Here is a 22,417-nt window from a genome sequence, read left to right as displayed (position 1 = left end):
TAGAAATAATAAAATGTAGCTCCAGTAATATTGGTCATATTTGAACAGTTTGGGCTAGAGCAGGGGTCTCCAACCATTCTTTTATAAAGGTTACTTCATGCAACACATTTTTTTTAGTTTTTGTGTAGGCGTAATATGATAAATATAAACAAAGAACAGCACTGCATACATAATATCATTGCGTTTTCATTCTTAAAACCACACAGTTAAAAACAAAAATAATTATACTGTAGCCTACCTTGAGAATCTTGCCTTTTTAAGATGATAGAAAATGAAGGGGTTTACATTTGAACAAATCTGTAGCCTGCAGTTACAGGACTAGACTACTATCAATTATTTTCCAATTATTTTGTCATTTTGAACAACGACCACAGTGAGTAGGCTACATATTTGACAACAAATCGTGAAGAAACAGAATAATAATGGAAAGTATGAGGAATAACAGAAGTGTATTCTCAGCAAGCACATTCATTGACAATTCCACTTTTCTTCCAACATGGACTTTTTATGGCACAGTTGTTTGAAGCACTGTCACCATGAAAATGTTAAAAATTATCTTGTCTCAGCAGCATACATATTTGATGCAAAGAGGGTAGAAATTTCTTATTTTGTCTATTACTTGCCAAGCCAAGCAGAGCTGTTTGTTTTATCAAGATTATCCTGTGCTTTTTCATTTGGCGGATAGGCGCATACATACACAGCTTGGCTTCATTGTAACTGCAAAGCGGCAACGGTGCGCTCGCATATGGGGCTCACCCAGGACTGTTACTTTTAACTGAATGAAAACATTTTAACTGAAACAATACAAGTAACAGCACAACAAAATAGATAAACACGTTTATTTTGCAGATGCCTTTTAATTTTATACACCAGTGGTGCAACTAGTGCTTTCTAACTGCCCTGAACTAAAACTGTGGCACGCGGGAGCGAAGCAAAACGTTTGTGGTCAAAACCATTCATCTTGAGGTGACGGGGGGGACGGGGTGCAAAATGCAGTCTGTTAATTATTATATCATATATAAAATGGACATATCCATGTTAATACATACTAGCTCAAAACATTACTAATCATTGAAAATGACAAATTACCCAATGGATCATGATAATTTTCTGGTAAAAAAGTGGGGGCGCAGAAACATACGTTTGCACCCCTTTTTTTTTTTAAGTGGGCGCCTATGATTGCGCTCTATCCAATCCTACTACAGAGGGAGGGACCTACCTGAATTTGTCCAATAGAAACTCACATTTTACTGTTTGGCTAATAATTACAACCCTGACTTTGTTTACATAAGACATTTTTTTACTTGCGAAATATTGAACCAAACACCTCAGCAAGATGTAACATTGCCCAACTAAAACTAGGGCTAGGAGTTGCCAGGGACCTCACAACACAATATTATCAAGATATTTAGGTAGCCGATACGATATATATTGCGATTCTCATGATTCTATATGTATTGCGATTCGGTCTTCCAAACATTGATCACCAAATGTGTGCTGCATAGGGACAAGAGAGCCATGAGAACTAGTTTTGATCAGTCATGGAAATAAAAGTCCTGTAAATAAATTGTCTCCCTTAAACTTGAGTTTGGTGCAGGCACAGTCAACTAGCGCAAAAATAGTGATATTATCGATACGATATAACGTCTAAATAAATAAAAATATTCGCCCCCATCACTAACTAAAACCTCAGCAAAAACATCAAAGTTAATTACAGATTTCTTGAGTTATCTTAGATTCATTCTGACTATTTTGAGGAAGTAATACTGGGTCTGTTGCTATAGTGTCTCATGGGGAACAAGCATCAATAACTGCCACATCGAACCACACCCCCAAGCCTGAAGTCTTCTTTCTTAATGACCGACAGAGAAACACATGCGGAATCGCTGCGTTCAGTTGCTCTTAAATGAGTGGCTGCGGATCCCGACGCTTCTGCGCATGTGTGGATCACGTTCTGCGCATGTGTATATTATCCACTTTACGCATAGAGAACAGGCTACTCAGGCGAATCTTAGTCGTTTAATAAAGTTAGATCAAAGCTGAATCAGTCTGCAAGATCACGTAATGATAGTCTTCTACATAACAGAACCGAATATAATAGCATAGTTTAACGTTACTGCATTTTTCTCATGTGGCCAAAACTCAGCACAGGCCACTAGGAAAAAATACAGCAGCTATGCTACAGTTTTAACACCATCTGCTCAAAAAAATTGTTCACTGTACATCATTCAAAACAACTCTGTATAACTCAAGATCTAAATGCATATCCCCATGAAACTGATTGAGCTCAAATGGTTGGAATGCAGATGCTGCAATGACGTTTCACCAGTAAAACTTGAACTATCATTCACGATTGAGTGCCGTAGTAGTGTTGTCTTAAAATAACATTAGGGCTGTCAAACGATTAAAATAATTGAGTTAATGGCTTTAGTTAATCGCGATTAATCCAAAAAAATTAATTACAGAAATTGGGCCCTAAAGAACGATTTTTCCATTTAAAAGCAGTGCATTGAGTTACAGTGCATTCCAAAGTATTCAGACCCCTTCCCCACATTTTGTTACGTTACAGCCTTATTCTAAAATGGTTTGAATAATTTCCCCCCCTCAATCTACACACAATAATACCCCATGATGGCGAAGCAAAAACAGGTTTTTAGAAATGGGAAAAAAATTAAAATGAAAAAAATACCTTATTTACATAAGTATTGAGACCCTTTGCTATGAGACTCGTAATTGAGCTCCGGTGCATCCTGTTTCCATTGATCATCCTTGATGTTTCTACAACTTGGAGTCCACCTGTGGTAAATTTAAATTGATTGGACATGATTTGGAAAGGCACACACCTGTCTATATAAGATCCCACAGTTGACAGTGCATGTCAGAGCAAAAACCAAGCTATGAGGTCGAAGGAATTGTCCGTAGAGATCCGAATCGAGACAGGATTGTGTTGAGGCACAGATCTGGGGAAGGGTACCAAAAAAATTCTGCAGCATTTAAGGTCCCCAAGAACACAGTGGCCTCCACCATTCTTAATTGGAAGAAGTTTGGAACCACCAAGACTCTTCCTAGAGCTGGCCGCCTTCTCCCCCTGAGCAATCGGGGGAGAGGGGCCTTGGTCAAGGAGGTGACCAAGAACCCGTTGGTCACTGACAGAGCTCCAGAGTTCCTCTGTGGAGATGGGAGAACCTTCAAGAAGGACAACCATCTCTGCAGCACTCACCAATCAGGCCTTTATGGTAGTGGCCAGACGGAAGCCACTCCTCACTAAAAGGCACATGACAGCCCGCTTGGAGTTTGCCAAAAGGCACCTAAAGGACTCTCGGACCATGAGAAACGAAATGTTCTGGTCTGATGAAACAAGGTTGTACTCTTTGGCCTGAATGCCAAGCGTCACGTCTGGAGGAAACCTGGCACCATCCCTACTGTGAAGCATGGTGATGGCAGGATCATGCTGTGGGAGACTAGCCAGGATCGAGGGAAAGATGAACGGAGCAAAGTACAGAGAGATCCTTGAAGAAAACCTGCTCCAGAGCACTCAGGACCTCAGACTGGGGTCGAAGGTTCACCTTCCGACAGGACAACGACCCTAAGCACACAGCCAAAACAACGCAGCAGTGGCCTCGGGAAAATTATCTGAATGTCCTTGAGTGGCCTAGCCAGAGCCCGGACTTTAACCTGATCGAACATCTCTGGAGAGACCTGGAAATATCTGTGCAGCGACGCTCCCCATCCAACCTGACAGAGCTTGAGACGATCTGCAGAGAAGAATGGGAGAAACTCCCCAAATACAGGTGTGCCAAGCTTGTAGCGTCATACCCAAGAAGACTCGAGGTTGTAATCGCTGCCAAAGGTGTTTCAACACAGTACTGAGTAAAGGGTCTGAATACTTATGTAGATGTAATTTAATTAAACTTTTTTATAAATGTGAAAATAATTTAAAACCTGTTTTTGCTTTGTCATTATGGGGTATTGTGTGTAGATTGATGAAAAAAAACAAATGTAATCAATTTTAGAATAAGGCTGTAACGTAACAAAATGTGGAAAAAGTCAAGGGGTCTGAATACTTTCCGAAGGCACTGTACAGGCATACTATTCCTTGATTGTAAGGGAAGGAAACACAAAATTATCTAGGCTAAATCAGAATTTTTTAAATTGCATTTTCACCATAAACACAAAGTTACTAACATTAATGCTCCAATGTTTAAGTAGGCCTACCTAGGGCTGTTGCGTCGAAGAAGAAGCTAGCTAGCTCGCAGCTGAGTTATCTTGCTGCCCTCTGGCTGCTGTCGAGTGATCTGTTATCGAGCCAGAGAGCCATCTAAGTGAGCTAGTTAGCATCTATTTACATGTGATTGGGTCAGATGGCTAGAAGCTAGGACTTGCGATCAGGATTGTATTGCATTTCTCTGTAGCTAGCTAGCAAACTTTAGTTGGCCAGAGATCCTAATTTACCAGCCAAGTGCAAAGCAATCCCTCAGCTGGAAATACCAACAATATTTATTAGCTAGCTAACACTATCTAGCTAGCTGTGGCAGGTTAGCTAACTAGCTAGTGTTGGTTACTATCATACAGAGATTGTTATTATGCGCACCACCAATGCACAAGTCAAATTACTTGTTAATGGGTAACGTTAGACCCATTTCATTTGCTCCTTCAATGGGGCCAGCTATCGCCATTGTGTGTATTTATGATAACAAAATATAAACTCTAGCTACCTATGGACTTGAAATGTAATTAGGCTAGCTACAGTGCCTTCAAAGTATTCACACCCCTTGACTTTTTCCACATTTTGTTGTGTTACAGCTTGAACTTAAAATTGATTTAAATTTAGATTTTGTCACTGGCCTACACACTACCCCATAATGTCAAAGTGGAATTATGTTTTTAGATATTTTTTTACAAATTAATTACAAATGCAAAGCTGAAATGTCTAAGAATGTGCTTAATAAGTTGCATGGACACATACAATTATCTGTAAGGTCCCGCAGTCGAGCAGTGAATTTCAAACACAGATTCAACCACAAAGACCAGGGAGGTTGTCCAATGCCTCGCAAAGAAGGGCACCTATTGGTAGATGGGTAAATAAAAATCAGACATTGAATATCCCTTTGAGCATGTTGAAATGATTAGGTACACTTTGGATGGTATATCAATACACCCAGTCACTACAAAGATACAGGTGTCCTTCCTAACTCAGTTGCCAGAGAGGAAGGAAACCGCTCAGGGATTCACCATGAGGCCATTGGACTTTTTTTTAAACAGTTAGTTTAATGGCTGTGATAGAACTGAGGATAGATCAATAACGTTTTAGTCATTCCACAATACTAACCTTAATGACAGAGTGAAAAGAAGGAAGTCTATAAAGAATAAAAAATATGCATCCTGTTTGCAATAAGGCACTAAACTAAAACTGCAACAAATGTGGCAAAGAAATTAACTTAGTCCTGAATTGTGTTTGGGGCACTCTTCATATTTTCAAGCATGGTGGTGGCTGCATCATGTTATGATGGGTATGCTTGTCATTGGCAAGAACTGGGGTTTAGGATAAAAAGAAACTGAATAGAGCTAAGCACAGGCAAAATTCTTGAGGAAAACCTGGTTTCCAACAGACACTAGGAGACAAATTATCCTTACAGCAGGACAATAACCTAAAAGATGAGGCCAAATATTCTCGAGTTGCTTACCAAGACGACATTGAATGTTCCCGAGTGGCCTAGGTACAGTTTTGACTTAAATTGGCTTAAATCTATGGCAAGACTTGAAAATGGCTGTCAAGCAATGATAAACAACCAACTTAACAGAGCTTTAAGAATTGAAAATAATAAATGAGCAAAAGAGCAAAAGCTCTTAGAGACTTAACCAGAAAGACTCACAGCTGCCAAAGGTGATTCTAACATGTATTTACTCAGGGGTGTGAATACTTACAGTACCAGTCAAATGTTTGGGCACATTTCAAGGGTTTTTCTTTATTTGTACTATTTTCTACATTGTAGAATAATAGTGAAGACATCAAAACTATGAAATAACACGTATGGAATCATGTAGTAACCAAAAAAGTGTTAAACAAATCAAAATATATTTTATATCTTTCCAAGTAGCCACCCTTTGTCTTGATGACAGCTTTGCACATTCTTGGCATACTCTCAACCAGCTTCATGAGGTAGTCACCTGGAATGCTTTTCCAACAGTCTTGAAGGAGTTCCCACATATGCTGAGCACTTGTTGGCTGCTTTTCCTTCACTCTGCAGTCCAACTCATCCCAAACCATCTCAATTGGGTTGAGGTCGGGTGATTGTGGAGGCCGGGTCATCTGATGCAGCACTCATCATTCTCCTTCTTGGTCAAGTAGCCCTTACACAGCCTGGAGGTGGCGTATCGCTACAGAATGCTGTGGTAGACATGCTGGTTAAGTGTGCCTTGAATTCTAAATAAATCACACACTGTCACCAGCAAAGCACCCCCACACCATCACATCTCCTCCTCCATGCTTCGCGGTGGGAACCACACATGCAGAGATCATCTGTTCACCTACTCTGCGTCTCACAAAGACACACCGGTCTAATGTCCATTGCTCATGTTTCTTGGCCCAAGCAAGTCTCTACTTCTTATTGGTGTCCTTTTAGTAGTGGGTTCTTTGCCGCAATATCGACCATGAAGGCCTGATTCACGCAGTCTCCTCTGAATGGTTGATGTTGACATGTGTCTGTTACTTGAACTCTGTGAAGCATTTATTTGGGCTGCAATTTGAAGTGCAGTTAATTGCCGATTTCTGATGCTGGTAACTCTAATGAACTTATCCTCTGCAGCAGAGGTAACTCTGGGTCTTCCTTTCCTGTGGCAGTCCTCATGAGAGCCAGTTTCATCATAGCGCTTGATGGTTTTTGCGACTGCACTTGAAGAAACTTTCAAAGTTCTTGAAAATGTCTGTATTGACTGAGCTTCATTTCTTAAAGTAATGATGGACTGTCGTTTCTCTTTGCTTATTTGAGCTGTTCTTGACATAATATGGACTTGGTCTTTTACCAAATAGGGCTGTCTTCTGTATACCAACCCTACCTTGTCACAACACAACTGATTGGCTCAAACGCATTAAGAAGGAAAGAAATTCCACAAATTAACAAGGCACACCTGTTAATTGAAATGCATTCCAGGTGACTACCTCATGAAGCTGGTTGAGAGAATGCCAAGTGTGCGCAAAACTGTCATCAAGGCAAAGGGTGGCTACTTTGAAGAATCTCAAATATAGAATATATTTTGATTTAACACTTTCTTTGGTTACATGATTCCATGTGTTATATTTCATAGTTTTGATGTCTTCACTATTATTCTACAATGTAGAAAAAAGTAAAAATGAAGAACCTTGAATCAGTAGGTGTCAACTTTTGACTGGGAGTGTATGTAAATTATTTCTGTATTTGATTTTCAATAAATGTGCAAAAACTAATTAAAACATGTTTTCACTGTCATTATGGGGTATTGTGTGTAGATGGGTGATTTGTATTTATTTATTTACACAACAATGGTGGAATGAGTCAAGGGGTATGAATACTTTCTGAAGGCACTGAATCTTGTTAGCTAGCCAGCTAGACTTCTCCTTTTTATAGGGAACATAGAGACTTCCGTGTTGGACTGCCTTCAATTCATCGCCACATTACAGTAATTTTTGCTGACAGTCCCTTTTATAGTGCTATGTTTATCAGTGACATGAGACCGATAAATAGTTATTGAAAAACGGGGAGGAGTAAAAGAAAGCTGCAACTGCTATGTATGTACGATTTATGGTGTAACAATTGAGAAAATGCTTAAGTTCAATGCATGCAGGCCTTCTAGCCATCTAGTTACTTACAGTGCCTTCAGAAAGTTCACACCCCTTGACTTTTTCCACAATTTGTTGTTACAAAGTGGGATTAAAATGGATTTAATTGTCATTTTTTGTCAATGATGTACAGAAAATAATCGAATGTCAAAGTGGAAGAAAAATTCTAACATTTGTAAAAAATAAATATGAAAAATAAGACACTCTTGATTAGAATAGTGTTCAACCCCCTGAGTCAGTACATGTTAGAAACACCTTTGGCAGCAATTGCAGCTGTGAGTGTTTCTGGAAAAGTCTCTTAAGAGCTTTCCATTTCCATTTAAGTCATTTAGCAGACGCTCTTATCCAGAGCGACTTACAGTTAGTGAGTGCATACATTTTCATACTGGCCCCCCGTGGGAAACGAACCCACAACCCTGGCGTTGCAAGCGCCATGCTCTACCAACTGAGCTACAGGGGGCTTTCCACACCTGGATTGTGCAACATTTGCCCATTTTATTAAAACAATTATTCAAGCTCTGTCAAATTGGTTGTTGGTCATTGGTAGACAACCATTTTCAGGTCTTTCCATTGATTTTCAAGCAGATTTAAGTCAAAACTGTAACTCGGCCGCTCGGGAACATTCACTGTCCTCTTGGTAAGCAACTCCAGTGTAGATTTCGGCTTGTGTTTAAGGTTATTGTCCTGCTGAAAGGTAAATTAATCTCCCGGTGTCTGGTGGAAAGCAGACTGAAGTAGGTTTTCCTCTAGGATTTTGCCGGTGCTTAGCTCCATTCCGTTTAATTTTTTATCCTGAAAAACACTCTAGTCCTTAACAATTACAAGCATACCCATAACATGATGCAGTCACCACAATGCTTGAAAATATGGAGAGTGGTACTCAGTAATGTGTTGTATTGAATTTGGCCAGAACATAACACTTTGTATTCAGGACAAAAAGTTAATTGCTTTGTCACATTTCTTTTGCCGTATTATGTAACTTGCTGAGCAAACTTTTACTTCTGAACTTATTTAGGCTTGCCATAACCAAGGGGTTGAATATTAAATTACTCAAGACATTTAAGCTTTTTATTTTTAATAACATTTCACAAATCATAAATCCACTTTGACATTGTGGGGTATTGTGTGTAGGACAGTGACACAATCTCAATTTAATCAAATGTTTTATTCACAACAAATGTGGAAAAAGTCAAGGGGTGTGAATAGGCCACCTGTAGCTCAGTTGGTAGAGCATGGGGCTTGCAACGCCAGGGTTGTTGGTTCGATTCCCACGATGGGGCCAGTATGAAAACTTTATGCACTCACTAACTGTAAGTCGCTCTGGATAAGAGCGTCTGCTAAATGACTTAAATATAAATGTGATGTTGCGCAACATTTTTATAGGCAATGCAACCGCGCAAGAAAACAGAGTGATTGCCTCTACTAAAAAGAAGATCCCATCAGCTTTCAATAGGCTAGGCCTACTATATTTATTTCTCAACTTTCCTAATATTAAGCACATTGCTTATATTTACAACAGGAGTATAGCCTACCTGCCTGGCATGAAAATGAACCACTGGAAAAGTGTCCTCCATTCGCTATTTAAGTGCATAGATGACGTCTTTTTTTCCCGCTGCCCCTGTTTCGATACAGGTGCATGATAATAGTACATTCTAAATCAAAGCAAATGTCACACATATATTATTTAGTGTATATACAGTTGAAGTCGGAAGTTTACATATACCTTAGCCAAATACATTTAAACTCAGTTTTTCACAATTCCTGACATTTAATCCTAGTAAAAATTCCCTGTCTTAGGTCAGTTAGGATCACCACTTTATTTTAAGAATGTGAAATGTCAGAATAATAGTAGAGAGAATGATTTATTTCAGCTTTTCTTTCTTTCATCACATTCCCAGTGGGTCAGAAGTTTACATACACTCAATTAGTGTTTGGTAGCATTGCCTTTAAATTGTTTAACTTGGGTCAAATGTTTTGGGTAGCCTTCCACAAGCTTCCCACAATAAGTTGGGTGAATGTTGGCCCATTCCTCCTGACAGAGCTGATGTAACTGAGTCAGGTTTGTAGGCCTCCTTGCTCTCACATGCTTTTTCAGTTCTGCCCACACATTTTCTATAGGATTGAGGTCAGGGCTTTGTGATGGCCACTCCAATACCTTGACTTTGTTGTCCTTAAGCCATTTTGCCACAACTTTGGAAGTATGCTTGGGGTCATTGTCCATTTGGAAGACCCATTTGCGACCAAGCTTTAACTTCCTGACTGATGTCTAGAGATGTTGATTCAATATATCCAAATAATTTTCCTTCCTCATGATGCCATCTATTTTGCTAAGTGCACCAGTCCAGGCTTTTTTATGGTGGTTTTGGAGCAGTGGCTGCTTCCTTGCTGAGCGGCCTTTCAGGTTATGTCGATATAGGACTCGGTTTACTGTGGATATAGATACTTTTGTACCTGTTTCCTCCAGCATCTTCACAAGGTCCTTTGCTGTTGTTCTGGGATTGATTTGCATTTTTCGCACCGAGGTACGTTCACCTCTAGGAGACAGAACGCGTCTCCTTCCTGAGCGGTATGACGGCTGTGTGGTCCCATGGTGTTTATACTTGCGTACTATTGTTTGTACAGATGAACGTGGTACCTTCAGGCGTTTGGAAATTGCTCCCAAGGAAGAACCATACTACACATTTTTTTCTGAGGTCTTGGCTGATTTCTTTGGATTTTCCAATGATGTCAAGCAAAGAGGCACTGAGTTTGAAGGTAGGCCTTGAAATGCATCCACAGGTACACCTCCAATTGACTCAAATTATGTCAATTAGCCTATCAGGAGCTTCTAAAGCCATGACATCATTTTCTGGAATTTTCCAAGCTGTTTAAAGGCACAGTCAACTTAGTGTATGTAAACTTCTGACCCACTGGAATTGTGATACAGTGAATTATAAGTGAAATAATCTGTCTGTAAACAATTGTTGGAAAGATTACTTGTGTCATACAAAAAGTAATGTCTTAACCGACTTGCCAAAACTATAGTTTGTTAACAAGAAATTTGTGGAGTGGTTGAATAACGAGTTTTAATGACTCCAACCTAAGTGTATGTAAACTTCCGACTTCAACTGTATAAAGACTAGATTAAATCAAGAATATGCTGATGGGTGACAATATTAGCCTATCACTTGTAAATTATATATTATCACTTGTGAATGATACCCAGCATAAGAAACAATTCCTTTTTTGAAGCACATGAATCTGCTTTATAAGGGGTGTAGTGCCTAACTGGCATATATAAGAAGCGTGTGAGTTTCAAATTTGGGGAAGATCAATTTTCACCATAAAAATGCACCTTTTATAATAAAAGTAGTACATGCATAATTGCATTTGCAGTCACTTTTGAAAATGTTGTTTTCTGCTAATGGAACATTCGCGCTTATAGCCTATTACCATATGCTGCTACCATGTGCGCATTGCTGCGCTTATAATGTGACGAAATAGCCTAATAGTTTATCAACATTTTAAGCTAAACGTTCTGATCTGTTGCGTCAGCCACATTGCATAAAAAAGGTTTTTGGATGCTAGTGGTTGTATTAATTTGGGCTCTATCGCATCCCACAACTGTCCCAGACTGTTGGGAATATTTATTTCTCGCACAGAATAGGTCGACTTTTGTACTATGGGGTATAGTAGATTGACGTAGGCTAGTGCTTTTGCTGTTCGTTAGGCCTACTCATCTTGTTGGCTGACGAAAAGTAAATGTGGACAGTTCTTCCAAAATCTTCAATATGCACCTCGGAATTGGATAAGGACGCGCGCAGTTGCGTCCCTGCTGTGTCTGTCTTAACTTGTAGCCTGTGCGAAAGACCCGATCACGTGATGGAGAGCTGTGTGAGTGAGAGATGCTTCGGATTGCGCAGCACACTCAGGGAGAAGGGCACAATGCAGCACTCCGGGCCTCAAAAGGCATGGATTGTTTTAGGGTGCATTACGGCCACAAAGGGGATGCCACGGTAAAATTTGAGGCATTATCAAGTGCTTGTCAAATTGTGAATGAGAGACTATTGGAGTGTGTACAGCCCACACAAAACAAAGCAGAGCTCATGCTTTTCAAGCAACTTTTGTCAAATCATTAGTCTCATCATGCAGACTTACAATGTATAAAAAATCTAAACATATAGCCCAACGTTTGTAGAACAACTAAAGTTACAATAACTCTAAATTAAGCATATAGGAGTACCTATTTCATTGTTATCCGCTCAACACAGAATAGCCATATGTGCGCACTCCCTCATCGTTTGGAGAAAATATCCTTTCCATTTTATTCAGCTTTGTTCAATTGTATTCTTCATACTATAAAATATAAAATAATGCCACGGAATTATAAGCAAATCTTGTCTGCTAAATGAACTAGGGTAGCCACAGCCATTTGGCATAGCCACATCAGGAGGTAACATAAGGACAACTCAGAGTATAATATTTTTTTCTTCTGAAATAGACTACATTTTCTTCAGGTCATGCTTATTTAGACCTGTCTAAAATAAATGTATTTATTGTGAAGGTGTAGGCTATATTACATGGATTTATTATACTTTTTTAAATGTAGATGTTCCAAAGGTCTGCATCAGTGGCTTGTAGGCTGTGTGGAAGCCAGGAGATGCTAAATGTGTTTATGTTAATTAACGGTAAATTACCATGAGACCGACAGTTATTTGTTTGACAATCACCAGCTGACGACATTTCGTGACCGCCACAACCCTAGGTGTCAGCCACAGCCCTAGGTATGAATAGTTTCTGAAGGCACTGTATGTGTTGTATCTAAAATGTTTGTTGTTTATAATCTTCAACATCAAATTGTGTCCTCATGCCATGCAGGTGTGGCTAATATCCAACTCCTCTCTTGTATTTGTGTTTGCCCACAGATTTGTCTTTGGAGGGGTGCAGGCAGCCACCCAAATTAGCAACTGGGATGCCATTGCCAACACCAACATGAACATTTTCGATTGAAAACATTTGAAGGCTAAAGTTTTTTGCCGTGGGGCAACAAGCTAGGAAGGGGCCTCCCCATCCTTCATAATGGTAGGGGAAACACTGTATTAACCAAAATGCATTTCACAGAAAAACATGGTTCTGAAATTATTTTGATCTATGTAGTATTATTATTCACTGTAGCACACAAGTTCATATTTTCATGCTTTAGGTCAGCTTGTAATGTCTTCATCCTATACCTGTTGTGGTTGAATGCAAGAGATGGACTGTGGCAGACCTGTGTTCAATTTCATATAGGTCTAGTATCGTATTTGTTTTCTTCTTTCAAATACTCCGAGCATTTGATTTGATTGGGCCTGCCTGCCTGCCTGGAGTGCCAGAAATGGGTTGGGTAGGTTTGCACTTTTGGGACTATTCCATAGACGGGTTGGTTGTTTAGCAACAACCGACGCGTGCACAACTATGGGGCAAAACAGCCGGAGTTGGCTTAAATTGTTAATAACATGTAAAACTATATTTAGTCTTGATGTTTATTGAAAACAAATACATTTGCACAATGAGCACTTATCGCTCAAATACATTGTTAGAGTTGTTGGTTAGCTAGCAAATTTTAACCACATTAACATTGACAGGAAAGCAGTCAAAACACCTCAAAACAAGACATGATATAAACAAGATAAAACTAGCTGAAACAAGCCCCCTATGATTCCCCACATGGCAGCTTCTTGTCATTGTTGCTAGCTATCTGACTGTTCAGACTCATAATAATGCACCGTTTCTGGCCACATCGATGTGCGCAGATCATTTGTGACGTTGTCAGCCAACCCGTCTATTGGTTCCACGGGGTTTGACATAAAGGTCTGAAAGGCACTTGCCTTTCGGGCAAGTCAGGAGTCTTTTTTTGGTTGCCCGAAGATTAAGAATGGGACGGCAGGTAGCCTAGTAGTTAAGTGCGTTGGGCCAGTAACCAAAAGGTCACTGGTTCAAATCCCAGAGACAGAGGTGAAAAATCTGTCATTGTGCCCTTGAGCAAGGCACTTAACCCTAATTGCCCCTGTAAGTCACTCTGGATAAGATTGTCTGCTAAATGACTCATATGTAAAAAAAAAAATATATATATTAAAGTGATGCTCCAGAACTTTTGTATTATTTCAGCCAGTAGTTAAGTGGTGCTAACGAGCCAAACTGGTCCCCTTTTTGTGTGTGTGTACTACGTCATCCAATTGGTATGATATGTTACGAATTTGTTGTGTTTAAGATTAGGGTTATGAACTTTTAAACTAAATTGAATCCTTAACGTTAAGAAAAAATTCTGCCCAAAAACAGGCTTTTTTTACTCCGCAAAATTACACTAATCAAAAATATCAATGCAACAATTTCTAAGATTTATACTGAGTTGGAGTTCATAGAAGGAAATCAGTCTGAAATAAATTCATTAGGCCCTAATCTATGGATTTCACATAACTGGGAATACAGATATGCATCTGTCAAAGATACCTTAAAAAGAAAGGTAGGGTCAGAAAACCAGTCAGTATCTGGTGTAACCACCATTTGCCTCATGCAGCGCGACACACCGCCTTCGCATAGAGTTGATCAGGCTGTTGATTGTGGAATGTTGTCCCACTCTTCAATGGCTGTGCGAAGTTGCTGGAACTGGAACACGCTGTTGTACACGTCGATCCAGAGCATCACAAACATGCTCAATGGGGTGACATGTCTGGTGAATATGCAGGCCATGGGAACATTTTTAGCTTTCAGGAATTCTGTACAGATCCTTGCGACTAGAGGCTGTGCATTATCATGCTGAAACATGAGGTGTTGGCGGTGGATGAATGGCACTACAATGGGCTTCAGGATCTCATCACGGTATCTCTGGGTATTCAAATTGCCATCGATAAAATGCAATTGTGTTCGTTGTCCGTAGCTTATGCCTGTCCATTCCATAACCCCACCACCACCATGGGGCACTCTGTTCACAACGTTGACATCAGCCCACACAACACCATACACATGGTCTGCGGTTGTGAGGCCGTTTGGACATACTGCCGAATTCTCTAAAACGAAGTTGGGAGGCGGCTTATGGTAGAGAAATGAACATTCAATTCTCAGGCAACAGCTCTGGTGGACATTCCTGCAGTCAGCATGCCTATTGCATACTCCCTCAACTTGAGACATCTGTGGCATTGTGTTGTGTGACAACTGCACATTTTAGTGTCCCCAGCACAAGGTGCACCAGTGTAATGATCATGCTCTTTAATCAGCTTCTTTATATTCCACACCTGTCAGGTGGATGGATTATCTTGGCAAAGGAAAAATGCTCACTAACAGGGATGTAAACACATTTGTGCACAAAATGAGAGAAATAAGCTTTTTGTGCATATGGACATTTCTGGGATCTTTTATTTCAGCTCATGAAACATGGGACCAACACTTCACATGTTGCATTTATATTTTTGTTCAGTATAAATATTATAGTATTCAGTGTTTTTGCTGATTTTACTGTAGTATTCACTGTAGTGTTTTTGGGGACTTTACTGTAGTTTGACTATAGTGTTTTGCGGACATGACTATAGTATATTGCACTTTACGTTTACATTTGAGTAATTTAGCAGACGCGACAGTGCATTCATCTTAAGATACTATGATGTGGTTGTCCCACCTAGCTAAGTACATTTTCCCTCAAAGTAGCTGTCAGCAAAGTCCGAGCTAGTTGGCGAGGAAATAAAAGTCAAGTGCAAGTGTTGTTTCACAAAAGGACATTTTTTTGGGGGGGCTTGTTTTTGGAAAATGCTTCAGGGGAAGGCTGGTTCCACCATTGGGGTGCCAGGACAGAGAAGAGCTTGGGCTGGGTTGGGCTGGGCTGAGCTGGGGGGGTGGGAGGGCCAAGAGACCAGACGTGGCAGAACGGAGTGCTCAGGTTGGGGTGTAGGGTTTGAGAATAGCCTGGAGGTAGGGAGGGCAGTTCCTCTTGCTGCTCTGTAGGCAAATCCATGGTCTTGTACAGCCCAGGACCTCCACATCCGGCTTCTTCACCTGCCAGATTGTCTGAGACCAGCCACCTTGTACAGCTGATGAAACTGAGGAGTATTTCTGTCTGTAATAAAGCCCTTTTTGTGGGGAAAAACTAATTCTGATTTGCAGGTCCTGGCTCCCAACTTTTTCCACATTTTATTATGTTACAGCCTGAAATTCAAATGGATTACATTGAGATGTCACTGTCCTACACACAACCCCATAATGTCAAAGTGGAATTATGTTTAGAATTTACAAATTAAATAAAAAGCTGAAATGTCTTGTCAAGTATTCAACCCCTTTATGGAAAGTCTAAATAAGTTCGTTTTTTACATGATTTTTGAATGACTACCTCATCTCTGTAGCCCACACATACAATTATCTGTAAGGTCCCTCAGTCGAGCAGTGAATTTCAAATCGATTCAACCAAAAGGACCAGGGAAGTTTTCCAATGCCTCGCTAAGGGCACCTATTGGTAGATGGGTAAAAATAAGAATAAGCAGACATTGAATATCCCTTTGGGCATGGTTAAGTTATTAATTACACTTTAGATGGTGTATCAACACACTCAGTCACTACAAAGACGTCATTCCCCAACTCATTGCCGGAGAGGACAAAACCGCTCAGGGATTTCACCATGAGGGCAATGGTGACTTTAAAACAGCCTTACAGTGTATTAAAAATCCAAACATATAGCCCAACATTTGTAGAACAACTAAAGTTACATGAATAACTCTAAATTAAGCAGATAGGAGTACCTATTTCTTTGTTAACCACTCAACACAGAATAGCCGCATGTGCGCACTCCCTCAAATCGTTTGTAGAAAATATTATTTATATTTTATTCAGTTTTGTTCAATTGTATTCTTCATACTATAAAATAATGCCACGGAATTCTAAGCAAATCTTGTCTGCTAAATGAACTAGTGTAGCCCACAACCATTTGGCATAGCCTGATCAGGACCACTCGTAGTATGCTATTCTGTTCTTCTTCATATCATGCTTCTTTAGACCTGTCTAAGATAAATAATTGATTTATTGTGAAGGTGTAGGCTATATTAGATGGATTTATTAGACTTTTTAAAATGTAGATGTTCCAAAGGTCTGCATCAGTGGCTTGTAGGCTATGTGTGGAAGCCACATTGGGGACGCAACTGCGCGCGTCCTTATCCAATTCCGAGGTGCATATTGAAGATTTTGGAAGAACTGTCCACATTTTACTTTTCGTCATCCAACAACATGAGTAGGCCTAACAAACAGCAAAAGCACTATCCTATGTCAATCTACTATCCCGCATAGTACAAAAGTCAACCTATTCTATTCTGTGCAATAAATAAATATTCCCAACATAGTCTGGGACAGTTGTGGGATGCAATAGATCCCAAATTAATACAACCACTAGCATCAAAAACAACTTTTGTATGCAATGTGGCTGACGCAACAGATCAGAACGTTTAGCTTAAAATGTTGATAAACGATTAGGCTATTTCTTCACATTATAAGCACAGCAATGCACACATGGCAGTAGGCTATAAGCGCGAATGTTCCGTTAGTGGAAAACACCATTATCAAAAGTGACCGCTACTGCAATTATGCATGTAATACTTTTATTATAAAGGTGCATTTTTATGGTGAAAAATTATCTTCCCCAAACTTGAAACTCACGCGCTGCTTATGTATGCCAGTTAGGCTCTACATCCCCTTGTAAAGCGGATGAATGTGCTTAATTTTAAGAAATTATATGGCCACTTTAGTGATGCACACCTCATGTAGCCCATAGGTTTGTGACTATGATTCTAAAAAGTCGCAAAAAAAGCCATTGTTTCTTATGCTGGGCCGTATTCACAACTGATAATATATCATTCACAAGTGATAGGCTAATATTTTCACCCATCAGACTATTCTTGATTTAATCTTTACATATGCTAAATAATATATGTGTGAAATTTGTTTTGATTTAGAATGGGCCATTATCATGCACCTGTATCGAAACAGGGACAGCGGGAAAAAATACCTGTCATCTCTGCACTTAAATAGCGAATGGAGGACGCTTTTCCAGTGGCTCATTTTCATGCCAGCCAGTTAGGCTATACTCCTGTTGTAAATATAAGCAATGTGCTTAATATTAGGAAAGTTGAAAAATAAATATAGTAGGCCTAGCCTATAGAAAGCTGATGGGATCCTCTTTTTAGTAGAGGCAATCAATCTTTTCTTGCGCAGTTGCATAGCCTATAGAAATGTTGCGCAACATGAGCTCATGGGCTCTCATTAAGTGTTTTGATTAGATTTCCGATCACATTTGCATTGATGTCAGAGTGATTAGCGGGACAATAGAGTGCTGAGTACCAGGCAGTTAGCAAGTTTGGTAGGCTACTAATGACCAGCAGCAGAGCTTGGAGAAGCCTAATTACCGTGACTTGGAATTTCACTGCCTTCATGACTCGTGGCGGTAATATGGTCACCGCAACTGCCATAGTGGTGGCAGCATCATGCTATGTTGATGCTTTTCACCTGCAGGGACTGGGAGACTGGTAAGGATAGAAGGAACAATGAATGGCGCCAAATACAGGCCAATCCTTGATGAGAACCTGCTTCAGAGTGCAAACGACCTTGGACTGAGGTGAAGATTTAAGTTTGACAATGACCCCAAGCATACAGCTAAAGCAATGCTAGAATGGATTCAGAACAAGAATGTGAACTGATACGCAAAACAACGCCTGATTCAAAACTAAGAATTTGTCAATTTAAATTATCATACAAGATTCAAGCAACCAATATAATGTTATATATATGGGGGATACAATCTTCCCAGCTCTGCGGATTTTGCTGCGAAGAGACAGTCATTAGATCATTTATTTTGGTACTGTCTATATGTAGCTTGTTTTTGGTCACAGGTCCAGGAATGGCTGAAGAATTGCAACATTTACCTGGAGCTAACTCTGCAGATAGCACTACTGGGTGATTTGAAAAGTCATAGTCAATCGATCAATAATATAATAATACTTTTAGCAAAAATGTTTATCTTTAATTTACCATCTGTAGAAACTATGAGAATAGAAAGGTTCAGAAATTTTATGAAACATCACTGTACAGTTGAAAAATATATGGCAAATAGAAATCCAATATGGATGGTGTTAAGAGATTGATGGGAGGGGTTGAAGGGAGCTGAAGGGAGCTGAAGGGTGGGACTAATAACAAGATAACTAATGTAAAATATACTGTGTCCGTAAAATGTATATAGGTTCAGGACTTTTGTGAAACAGCACAGTTAAAAATGTATGGCAAATAGAAATCAAACTGGATGGACATCAGAAATAGATAGGCGAAGTTGAGGGTAGAGGAAGGACAGGACTAAAAACAAATAAAATATAACTATTGTAAAATAGATTGTCCGTAAAATGTATATAGTATGTATTAGCTGGACGTAGAAGCCTAAGCGTTGTTCATTAGTTTACTCCAATTAGGGGAGGGGTGGTAGGGCTAGTGGAAAATAATAAAGGAAAATACATTTTAAAAAGATCTCAGTTCGTTACCTGTATAAAAGACACCTATGAGCCAGAAATCTTTCTGATTGAGAGGGGGTCAAATACGTATTTCCCTCATTAAAATGCAAATCAATTTATAACATTTTTGACATGTTTTTCTGGATTTTTTTGTTATTTTGTCTCTCGCTGTTCAAATAAACCTACCATTTAAAATTATAGACTGATCATGTCTTTGTCAGTGGGCAAACGTACAAAATCAGCAGGGGATCAAATACTTTTTTCCCCTCACTGTAGCCCTTACACAGCCTGGTGGTGTGTTGGGTCATTGTCCTGTTGGAAAAACAAATGATAGTCCCACTAAGTCCAAACCAGATGGGATGGCATATCGCTGCAGAATGCTGCGGTAGCCATGCTGGTTAAGTGTGCCTTGAATTCTAAACAAATCACAGACAGTGTCACCAGCAAAGCACCCCCACACCATAACACCACCTTCATGCTTTACGGTGGTAACTACACATGCAGAGATCATCCATTCACCCACACCACGTCTCACAAAGACACGGCGGTTGGAACCACAAATCTCTAATTTGGACTCCAGACGAAAGGACAAATTTCCACCGCTCTAATGTCCATTGCTCGTGTTTCTTGGCCCAAGCAGGTCTGTTCTTCTTATTGGTGTCCTTTAGTAGTGGTTTCTTTGCAGCAATTCGACCATGAAGGCCTGATTCACACAGTCCCCTCTGAAAAGTTGATGTTGACGTGTCTGTGACTTGAACTCTGTGAAGCATTTATTTGGGCTGCAATTTCAGAGGCTGGTAACTCTAATGAACTTATCCTTTGCAGCAGAGGTAACTCTGGGTCTTCCATTCCTGTGGTGGTCCTCGTGAGAGCCAGTTTCATCATAGTGCTTGATGGTTTTTGCGACTGCACTTGTTCTTGAAATATTCCGTAATGACTGACCTTCATGTCTTAAAGTAATGATGGACTGTCGTTTCTCTTTGCTTATTTGAGCTGTTCTTGACCGTAATATGGACTTGGTCTTTTACCAAATAGGGCTATTTTCTGTATACCCCCAAGCTTGTCACAACAAAACTGATTGACTCAAACACATTAAGAAGGAAAGAAATTCCATAAATTAACTTTTAACAAAGCACACCTGTTAATTGAAATGCATTCCAGGTGACTACCTCATGAAGCTGGTTGAGAGAATGCCAAGAGTGTGCAAAGCTGTCATCAAGGCAAAGGGTGGTTATTTGAAGAATCTCAAATATAAAATAGATTTAGATTTGTTTAACTCTTTTTTTAAAATTTACTACATGATTCCATATGTGTTATTTCATAGTTTTGACGTCTTCACTATTATTCTACAATGTAAAAAATAGTACAAATAAAGAAAAACCCTTGAATGAGTAGGTTTGTCAATTTTTGACTGGTAGTGTACGTCGTAAGAAGGTTCTAATGATGATCTTAACGCTACGAAGGCTCTGGGAAACGAGGCCTTGGACTATGGTCACAGGGGTCATGAGTTTAGCCTGAAGTCCTTGACGTCAGATTGTGGCAAATCATTAAACCTACATAGACCAGTAGCCTAATACTAGTGTTTTTTCAAGATACTCGGTATTTTGCAATACTCGAAGTAGGTCCTATCATGGCAAAGAAACAAAACATAAAGCAGACTGCATATCCTGAGGGAAAACAGACAATCCTAATGTTGGAAACAAACAGCCTGACTCGGTCACCCTGATTCTGTTGTCACTCTGAGTCACAATGTTTATTTTCTAAGATATAGGCTAGTATGCAATATTTTACATAGGTCTACAGCAACAGGTTTTAAAGGACCATGGAGTTCAGTCTTGCCAAGTGTTTTCTTGTTTTGCTATGAAAAAAAATGAGTATTAGGTGCCTATTTAGTATTGTGACAACACTGCTAAATAATGCAGTAACATGAATGGGCTTAGAATGCTGATAATTGGCCTTTCTCTAATGCCATTTCCTCTGCAGCTTGAGCTTCAGTTTTTGATGTGTTCAGTTTTGTATGACATCCTAGTTTGTTTTTGTAACCTTCAATATGTGAGTGCACATTTAGACACCTAGGCCTATCGCCTATGTCTGTAGATCAGGGTTTCCCAAACTCGTTCCTCGGCACCCCAAGGGGGGCACGTTTTTGTTTTTGCCCTATCACTACACAGCTGATTTAAATAATCAAGCTTTGATCAGCTGTGTAGTGTTAGGGTCATTTCCATTTCAATTCAGGATGTAGGCGAAACTGAAATTCCAATCCTAATTACATATTTTCGTAATGGCTAACATGCATAAAGATGGCAGAATACAGATATGAGGGTATTGTGTAAGAACTATCAACATACTTTTTAATATACAGCGTGCAACATGGTTGAAATCGGCACAATCTATACTGAACAAAAATATAAACGCAATATGTAAAGTTTTGGTCCCAGGTTTCATGAGCTGAAATAAAAGATCCCAGAATTGTTCCATACGCACAAAAAGCTTATTTCTCTAAATTTTTGTGCACAAATTTGTTTACTTCCCAGTTAGTGAGCATTTCTCCTTTGCCAATATAAACCATCCACCTGACAGGTGTGGCATATCAAGAAGCTGATTAAACAGCAGTATCATTACACAGGTGCACCTTGTTCTGGGGACAATAAAAGGCCACTAAAATGTGCAGTTTCGTCACATAAACAATGCCACAAGTTTTGAGGGAGCGTGCAATTGGCATGCTGACTGCAGGATTGTTACACCAGAGCTGTTGCCAGAGAATTGAATGTTCATTTCTCTACCATAAGCCGCTTCCAAGGTTGTTTTAGAGAATTTGGCAGTATGTCCAACTGGCCTCAACCGCAGACCACGTGTAACCACGCCAGCCCAGGACCTCCACATCCAGCTTCTTCACCTACGGAATCGTCTGAGACCAGCCACCCGGACAGCTGATGAAACTGTGAATTTCTGCACAAACTGTCAGAAACCGTCTCGGAAGCTCATCTGCGTGCTTGTCGTCCTCACCAGGGTCTTGACCTGACTGCAGTTCGGCATCGTAACCAACTTAACTGGGCAAATGCTCACCTTCCATGGCCACTGGCACGCTGGAGAAGTGTGCTCTTCATGGATGAAT

At 39.9% G+C, this 22,417-nt stretch overlaps 1 protein-coding gene across 2 annotated transcripts in view; it reads left to right on the top strand.

Moving 5' to 3' along the window:
• The window catches only part of taok2b (TAO kinase 2b), a 71,657-nt gene that overhangs the window by 5,149 nt on the left and 44,091 nt on the right, over positions 1-22,417 (top strand). The window contains exon 2 of one of the 2 annotated variants that reach the window (XM_041884649.2): positions 12,721-12,877. The exons of the other annotated variant lie outside the window; for it this stretch is intronic. Within the exon in view, the coding sequence (XP_041740583.1) occupies positions 12,875-12,877 (3 nt within the window). The 5' untranslated portion in view covers positions 12,721-12,874. The remainder of the gene's footprint in view (positions 1-12,720; positions 12,878-22,417) is intronic. 2 annotated transcript variants of the gene reach the window in all.

The sequence above is a fragment of the Coregonus clupeaformis genome, chromosome 1 (assembly GCF_020615455.1).
Source record: "Coregonus clupeaformis isolate EN_2021a chromosome 1, ASM2061545v1, whole genome shotgun sequence".
NCBI lineage: Eukaryota > Metazoa > Chordata > Actinopteri > Salmoniformes > Salmonidae > Coregonus > Coregonus clupeaformis.
The sequence above is the reverse complement of the archived record's forward strand: the minus strand, read 5'-3'. Positions and strand labels throughout refer to the sequence as shown.